Source organism: Patiria miniata, unplaced genomic scaffold (genome assembly GCF_015706575.1).
Source record: "Patiria miniata isolate m_02_andy unplaced genomic scaffold, ASM1570657v1 HiC_scaffold_4, whole genome shotgun sequence".
Lineage (NCBI taxonomy): Eukaryota > Metazoa > Echinodermata > Asteroidea > Valvatida > Asterinidae > Patiria > Patiria miniata.
Window position 1 is genome coordinate 12,214,616 of NW_024037071.1, and position 9,360 is coordinate 12,223,975.

The window sequence follows — 9,360 nt, forward strand, 5'->3', positions numbered from 1 at the left end:
CAGGGCTGTTTCGATTAACTTTTTGTGACATGTGACCAGTAAAAGTTTCAAGTATAAGTTCCATCCAGGAAGGATATGTAGTTCTGTTTATAATAAATGGTAGCATATAATATGTGATTACACTCTCATAGGGCTTTGAATTATGACGTCACATGTCACGTGATGACATCATAATGACGTCAATATCAATTTTCATCTATAATTATTTTTTTTGGGTAAATAACTTAGTCAGAGCATACATCGTTGAAAGTAAGTTCACATCTTTCACCAATTTTTAATTATAAGGCACTTCCGCTTTCAACCGGAAGAAATGGTCACATGATTTTGCACATAATGTCAATAAAGAAGACCCTGGATTATTCTATCAATTCCCACAAAAATCATGTTCAGGTCTCTCACGGTTGACTTTACATTTATTTTTAAAGATTAAATCTATTAATCATTAACGTGACGTCACGTAACACATGATGATGTCATCACGACGTCACTTCTCTTTTCATCTATAACACATCCCGGTCTAGGTATATACCAACTTTCAACCCAATCAGACCTGTAGTTCTGTAGATATTGGCCTTTAAAATATGCACATTTAATATGACATCACTTGTCACGTGATGACGTCATCGTGACGTCACGTAAATTTTTGTCTATATAACACATCCCGGTTTAGGTACATACCAACTTTCAACCCAATCAGACCTGTAGTTCTGTAGATATTGGCCTTTAAAATATGCACATTTAATATGACATCACTTGTCACGTGATGACGTCATCGTGACGTCACGTAAATTTTTGTCTATATAACACATCCCGGTTTAGGTACATACCAACTTTCAACCCAATCGGACCTGCAGTTATGAAAATATAGGCCTTCAAAATATGCACCTATATTGTGACATCACGGGTCACGTGATGACGTCATGATGACGTCAATGTTCGGCACACATCTTCAGATGCTGATCTAACTGTGTGCCGAGTATAAAGTCAATCGTTTGATTTTAGTGCCCAAAGTGCCTTCTACCGTAAAAACGTGTTCAAATGCTATGGGGAATGGCTGAAAAAGAAGGGAAAAAAGAGAAGAAAAAAAAAACTTTAAAGAAAACAAGGCTTGTTGCCGAAACAGCCAAATTTAAAAGCTAGAATATAACATGAACGAAGTATCATCTAGCCTGTACTTATTGTGTGTGAAAGGTTTCTGGCTATGTCAATAGAGGGTGTTGCTTTTTTAATTTTTTTTTCTAATGAAGAATTCTCGGTAATTTTATCTCAGATTTTCTCTTTCCCAATCAAACTGTGGATGCAGGAACAAAGTTTTTTTTGGATAGAGTACACCGTAATCTACATGTCTGGAAAGTTTCATAAAATTTGGCAAATCACATCGCCTATCTCAAAAACTATAAAAGCGTTTTCGGCCTCTCGTCCCACGGACTAAATCTACTGAAATGGCACTGATCTATGAAGATTCCTTCTGAGAAAAAAAGAATGTTATGCCTCAAGCTTTGCTGTAACTGATATGGAATAATTTGCATATATATACAGATGAGAACCATGACTTCTCTAACCTCATTCAAATCTGAACTATACCCAGTAAGTAAAACGTTCAGTCAGTAGGCCCTAATATTTCTGCATTTTTTCGCTGTCTTCACTGATCATACAAATCTAAGTGAAGTTAACAAACTTGGTTGCCATAATAATGAGCCTGATGGGAATTTCCCCGTGTTTTCTCCCCAAAAGGTTTTTCCCGTGTTTTCTCCCAAAAAGGTTTTTCGCAGGTTTGTTGCCCCTCCCGTATATAAATCAGCGAATATTTAGCCATATATTTTCTTGATGTCACAAGATATGTCCAAATTCTTGTGTTCACTTCATTCACCTTATGGCAAAGCCTGTTTAAAGCGATGTTGTTTCACACTGTACATGTAGTTGTAATAGTTTTACATTTTTTATGCTTATCTCATATGCTTTCATTTTATTTCATTGTATTGTTTTGTACTGTATATATTGTAATATATTTGTATTGTTTTGTATGTGTATAGTCATTTGTATTGTATGCAGGGCCCCAATGGAAACCTGTTTTAAACAATTTGGCAATACCCTGGGTAAAGAAATGTAATAACTACCCTGAGTAAAAGTATTTATTTGAACCAGACTGGACACATCAACCTATGATTCATATAATTATAGTTACTTGTGAGAAAATGTCCTGTATCAGCAAGACTTTTAATATTAAATAATATAGTTTCCAAAGGGGGTTGTATAGCACATCATTTTTTTTCTAAATCACATTTGGCGGACCATCCTTCGAGACTCATGGCGCATATAACGCTGCCCATGATCATCTGCAACATTAAATTTAAATGGTTAGCAACCAAACAAAAACAAAAGAAAATTGACCACATCAGTCACAAAATATCAGACAGACGGACCTTTACGGTATTCCTACCTTCGATTCTGGTACCATGTCTTGATCTGTGTCTCATTCAAGTTTAGCCGATCTGCTATTGTACCCCTTTCAGCAACACTTAGATACTTTTGACAATGGAACTTCCTTTCCAAAACCGATAGCTGTGTCTGTGTGAAAGTTGTTCGTCGACGACGTGGACGTCTTGGTTTGATCGGCAGCGTAGCAGCAAGTGGTGCTTCACTCAGTCCAACCTCTGAAGCTGCTGATTTGTTTGAAAATCCAATGCTTTGAGAGCAGATGGGATTCGGTATGGCAAAATGGAGCTGGTTGTGGTTTAGTGTAACTACTGTTGGACGGAATATCTTAATGCAGTTACCAGTAGATCCACCAGTCACTGTAAAAAGTACAAACATAAAATCATTAATAGAGCTGCTGCTTTGTTGAGTTACAAATGCGGTGTGCATCGGCATTTAATTTGGGCGTCAAATTTCGTGACACGCATCGGCTGTGCTAGTCTGATCATAGGCCGTTTACCAAACCTCAGGCTTCGGCTTCGGCTTAGGCTCCGGCTTCGGCTTAGGCTCCGGCTTCGGCTTATGAGGCTTCGTCTTCGTGCGACAGGGCGCCAAGCCTGACAGCAGCTAAAAGCTTTGGAACGCGGAGGCTTTGGCTGGCTTCGAATAGCGGCTCCAACCATTCGCGATGCTTCGGCACAGTTCGTCACTGCACACTGCATAATTGTCAGGCTATGATCGAATGACAATGATCTTGAAACTTTAGCGCCAATAAATGGCTTTATTTGTGTCATTTCGAGAAAAAAAAAGCGGGCTTCAGCTGCCATGCAGATATTTTTAAAAGTGATATTTTGAGTCTGCCTTAAAATACTTTGCGGAGAAAAAATACGATGGGTATTGTATCACATCCAAATTAGATCTTTTTCCTATGAATAAATTTCGACTTTATTTTCATTCCAACCAAAAAAACTTCTTTCCCCCCATTTTTTAAAAGTCTGTCACTTTTTTTTTTTGGGGGGGGGGGTACTTTTATCAATACTGATTGGGCGAGAACCAGCCTAGCCCTACGAGAACGGGAATTATTGTCTGGCAGCCACTAAATCGAAATAGTTAAATAACTAAACTTTGGGTTTTTTTGGTCAATGTCTCTCATTCAAAAGTGAGTAATTTTTTATTGCTTGAAAAATAGCAATCATTACAAAAGGAATCTATTTTTTCGGGATAATATTCGAAAATAACACTGGCAATTTCTTAAAGATTTAGGTTCGATCTATCACTACCTATCCCCACAACAATTTGCTATCTCTGTGTTTCGAGAATAAAACTGCACTTTTTTGCAAAGAATTTGTATCCTTGTATTATTATTGATGGTTTATTTGGCCAGAAGGTTCCACAGTACAGAGTTAAAATTCATGTTACACAGAGCATCAGAATGAACTAGAGATTTGCATTTGTTGTTACAAACGCAGAGTGGTCGGGTAGACAACTATTTTATGAAACACTGTCCAGTTAAGTTATGAATATTTTTATGTAAGAACAAAGGATAACGAAATTAAACCTTTTTCTAGTACAATGAATTATTTTGTTTAAAAAATACATCTTTAAGGCCAAAAAAAAACAATCTCCGGTTTCTGGTATGCGCGCGCGTCGCCGTAGCCATGCGCGTCGGCAAAATGAAAAAGGTTTTTTTTCAATGAAAGATGATGTCTCAAAACCGCCAAACTCACTGGTTTGACTGGAATCCTGCTGCTGCCCAATTTTAACAGGTTTTTTTTAGATGGGGTTACGATCGAGAATAAGCTTTATGTGGCCTCTCTGGTGTCCCATAATATTTGCACTAAGTTTAGTCGGGCACCATTTGCAGCAAAATTTGCAGTCATCAGCCGACATTTGAAGCAAAAATAAAACAGGTTAAAAAAAAAAAAAAGCCGCGTCGCCGCACCACTTTTTGGGCAAGCTCCATACCAGAAACCGGAGACTTTTTTTTTGGCCTAACGGTGTGATAAATTTCAGTAAACATTCTATGTACAAATACAAGTTATTTCTGACTTGATAACATCATTAGTCAAAATGGGAAGTGAATACTGATTTAGTTCGGAGTGGATGTTCATTGTGAAGTTAAATAACATATGAAAATTTGGAAAATATAAGTGTATGTATTCATAACACCGAACGTCCAGTTTGATGACGTCACAGTATTTGGAAGCAAAAGGTGAACATTGTAATGGTATCCTTATTTGGGCTAAGATATACGACATGGATCAAATGATAGAATTAAATTTAAAATACGATCGTTGCAAAATCCTCATAGAAGTAACTTCCGGTCTGATGACGTCATGAATTTGAAACCTTGCCAAGTTATCTGTGTTTAATCAAAGGATATCAAGGGGCGATTTGGTAAAATTTGAACCTATGGTTTCAAAATTAAAGTAAAGAAACATTATTTCATGTGCCGCTAGGGGGCGCCCTTTCGAATGATGACGTCGTCATTCTGTTTTTTGTGTCTAACATTCCTCAACAAACACTTTCATAATATATTTGTCTGTAGTAAAATGCTTCCACTTTTGAATTATATTCAGTTTTTATTGCACTTCTGGTAACACCGGAAGTAAAGGTCAAGCAGTTTTGTGTCCGGGAACTCGAAATGTTACTCACGGCATAGTCTACAACCTCACGAAAAAAACCAACCCGATACTCTATTCAGTTAAAAAAATATAACGCAAACTGTTTTGTCAAAATTTGCCCTTAAATCGCTTGTAACTTGGTACCTGATGAAGTCATGGTGACGTAACAAAATTTATAACATCTTCGTGACATGGTACAAGTTCACACAAGGTTGTGTGACAATACCGTGAACCCTTCGGAAGAAATTTTGCTTTGTTTTGATTTCAGGCTAACGTCTTCATTTTGAATTCACTTAACATTGACCTTCCAGCTAGTAGACCCGGAAGTAAAGGTCAGGCGAGTTTACGTACATGACAAAAAATGTTTAGCAATTAATGGTCTATCTGATTACAGAATACAAACATCATTGATTATATAGTTCAAGAGTTATAGATTAAAGTGATTGGTCACTTTTTCAGATAAAATCACTTGTAATTTTGACACCCGATGACGTAATCAAGACGTCAGAGTAATATGCACCACTTCGAATGAGGGTCTATATATATTCAAAGTTACATGTGGCGCTCATGGGCGTCGCCAGGATTGTTTCTAGAGGGGGGCCAAAAAAAATTTTTGCCAAAAAATGCTTGTATTTCTCAACACATTTTCGATTTATCAGTTTTAGAGGGGGGCAGGGACATTTTGCCCCCCCCCCCCCCAACTCATTAAATTTACACCACTTTGTCTTCGCGCCTCTTTTTCTTTTCTTTTTTTTCTTTTTTTTCTTCCTTTTTTTGGGGTTTTTTGGGGGGGCTTTTCCGGGGGGGGGGGGGGGCAAGTGCCCCCCCCCTTGCCCCCCCCTCGCGACGCCCATGGTGGCGCTATCAATGGATCTCAACATCTTTTACAGGTTAACCACAACAGCCATATATAAAAATTCCCTTTTGTTTTGAATAACATTTGAATGTCGTGTTCTTTATAATTTCAATCCGAGAACAGCTGATCTTAGGATTTGTTCTGGTGAACAGAGTTGCCTGACAAGACCAGAATCTGAAGAGCGTCCTCAGCAGTTCACGTTTAGTTAAACCATTCTCACATGTCACTCATAAATCAGTTCAGCCATATTTGATTAAGTTATGCTTTGTTTGTAGCCAGTTTGGGCGAAAATGTAACCTGTTTTTAAGTATTTACCTTGGATGCAAGAAGATCCAGTGCTCAGTCCTATGTGGAAGAGTCTTGCCAAAGAAGTAAGTGTATTTTTAGTGTCAAGTTAAGAAACTTATGTGCATTTTACTGTGATTGAATATTTACCGAAACATGTGACTGGAAATTAGATGTAGTCGTTTGGTGACCTTCCTGACCGATTGTGTTGCACCTAATTTAGGTTTTAAGAATTCCTGTGTATTCTTTCAGGCCATCCTTACTGTTAAAGATGATTTCAGAGATTGGATAGATGTGTTGGAAATGACTTTTAATAGAGTTTCTTCCCAATAAATTGGGTGTTACCATTTTCAAGGGGCACTAGCTGTCTGAGCACTAGCCCATTTCACTAGTCCGAGTAACTTGGACCCAACTTATCGCCTTTTAACATTCGGACATGGTCTGGCGAAGGGTCCAAGCTAATGGTTATATGCCGAGCAACACAATTCTGTCACTGGCCCAAAAACCAACATTTTCCAACAAAAACATCGGATTTCACCCTCAAAACGGCCTCTAAATTACTAGATACGCCACCTGAGATACAAGTAGACATCGATGATTAAGATAGTCGTACTGAAGTTTACTCACGATCCGGATGAAAAGTGAAATTTCCCGTTCAATTCTGAGAGCTCCCCTCGCGATCGTGAACACGTTAAATTTCCGACTCGTGTTAATGTTTGAACGACGCGATGTGGTCTTCATGCCCAGCGTTCATTCGATGGTCCCCGTATCCCGAGTCCGATTCCGTTACCGAGCACGCACGATGCATCGATTATGATAATGAGTAGACTGGATCACGTTTGTAAACACAAGTGCATTTCGAACGATAAAAGGGAGTCGGGAACTAGCTTGAACGGGTTTCCGCCCACAAAAGCTGCCGCAGTTTTCTGTTCCGCTCCATAGGAAATTGCCTCATACCCCACATTTTCAATAAAAAAATGATCAGTGGTTTTTCTGCCTTTCAAAGCCAGACATAGATAGACTTAAAGCCAGAAGAATGAATTTTTATAATCTGCAACCCCCAGATTTGTGCGACCGTCCGTTCTGAAGATACAAGGAATTTAGTGTAAAAATGGGCTATCTTTGTGGTCATTTCCCCACGTTAAAGCTTGTGTGGACATTTTTTGGTTGAGCAGATGCGCGCTGCTTTTCATTATGATTCGTGGCCGACATCATCACTCATTAAAAAGACACTCAAGACATCACGAAATTCAAAGCTCTCCGGGATGAAGAAGATAACAGATTCTGTGAATTGGTACACCTATAGTCAAGAGGAGTCACAATGTTTTGAAAGAAGTTGGCCATCCTCACGATATGGATAACGACTACATGCTTTCACTGATAGAGAGGAAATGCAGATGACCAAACAGTGTGGTTTCGAGTCCTTCAAGGAGAAAAGAAAGAGGCTATCCTACAAAATCTGATGGAGTGGATGACGTCAGAAATGAAGACGCGCATGAGAGCTATAGCCCCAGTGAAAAACCAGACTTCTGCACGTCACGCAGTAACAGTTAACTACGTCAAGAAGCCCGCTGACCGAAAGTTTCCCCCCAGTTTTAAGTGTTGGCTGTGTGAAACGTCCGAGCATTGGTTGGATCAATTAATGCCCAAAAATCAAGTCCATGAGCCCCGCTGACCGAATGCAGTTGATGAAAACCAACCATGCATGTTTCAGTTGCTTAAAGAAGGCCGGCAGAAACCATAATGCTACGACCTGTTCTCGCAGACGTCAATGCCCAGAGATGATGAATGGCACCCAATGCAAGCTCTTTCATCACCAACTTTTACACCCCACTTCTGCCAGTAACATCAGTCTTGTTGGCGTCGCATCAGTAAGCTACAAAGAAGCAGTGCTGCCCGTTGTTTTGGTTGATATCGGTAACCATGACAACCATCAGCTAGGAAACCTACTGTTTGACTCTGGTGCTCAGATAAGTTTAGTTCGGATGTCACTCGCAGAAAATCTGAAGCTGAACGGAAAGGAAGTTGTAACCACAATCACTAACAAGGTTGGAGGCGAGGAGGAAGAATTACGAACAAAGATATACCAAGTTCGTATCCGCCCACTGAACAAGTCCCAGTTCCATACAGTATTGGCCGTTGGCATTCCCTGCATCTGTGAAGAGTTGGCCGTTGTGAATCTCACAAGCATAGCACAAAACTTCAAAATCCACCCGGTCAGTCTCTATCGAGGAAGCGGCTCTGTTGACCTTCTCCTCAGAATAGACTTATATGCCAAGATGCACTGTGGACAGACAATAGAGGCTGGAAATCTAGTTGCCCGTCAATCACCACTGGGTTGGGTGATTTTCGGAGCAATCCCTGGGGAACCAATGTGAACGAGCCGAGTATTGCATGTGAAGTTGTCGACACCAGTCGACTTAGCGGATTTCTGGACAACTAAAGCAATGGAAGTAAAATCAAACACATGCAGTTGTAAACCACAAAAGATGAGCCCTACTGAGGTGGAGGAAGCTAGAGTCATTGAGCAAAGCTGTACCAAGATTGGCAACCAGTGAATCATGTCATACCCATGGAAACGAGATCCAAATCTACTTCCAAATAATAAAATACAAGCAGAATGAAAACTAGAATCGACAGAACGCTGACTTATGAAGAATGCTGATCATGCCAGTGCCTACGATAAACAGATACAAGAGATGACAGCGATGCAGTTTGCCAGAAAGCTGTCTGAAGAGGAGTTGAAGTCCTACACTGGTCCAATCTACTACATCGCTCACCATGGAGTCCTAAAGCCGGACAGTAAAAGCACCCCACTGCGCATATTGTTCAATACATTTGAACAACTGTAACTGTAATTTTTGTTTATTTATTAATAACTATTTATTTAAAGAATTAAAAATGCAATATTGACTCATTTATTTAGTTAATTAATTAATTAGGCTAACTTACCAACTTGTCTAATTATTTATTTATCTATTAATAGAAGTAGTAGTAGTAGTACATGTAGTAGTGGTAGTAGTTGATTTGTTTATTCATTTAATTTACCAAGTACAAATGTAATTTATTTATTTTTTTTTTTTTTTGCCTTTTGATTTGTTTGTCTTATAATTATATAATTTACCAACTTTGTTCTTGACTTAATGTAACTTTATTTAACTTTTTTTTTGTATAGTTAAA

At 38.9% G+C, this 9,360-nt stretch overlaps 1 protein-coding gene across 1 annotated transcript; it reads left to right on the top strand.

Annotated features, from left to right (window-relative positions):
• The first annotated feature begins 7,961 nt into the window (after positions 1-7,961).
• LOC119740129 lies at positions 7,962-8,558 on the top strand. Its single transcript, XM_038215334.1, has one exon. The coding sequence runs from the start codon at positions 7,962-7,964 to the stop codon at positions 8,556-8,558; it is 597 nt and encodes a 198-aa protein (XP_038071262.1).
• Positions 8,559-9,360: the final 802 nt, after the last annotated feature.

Bases quoted from the DNA above. Each gene is read 5' to 3' on its own strand.
- LOC119740129 (XM_038215334.1), top strand. From the start codon at position 7,962: ATGATGAATGGCACCCAATGCAAGCTCTTTCATCACCAACTTTTACAC.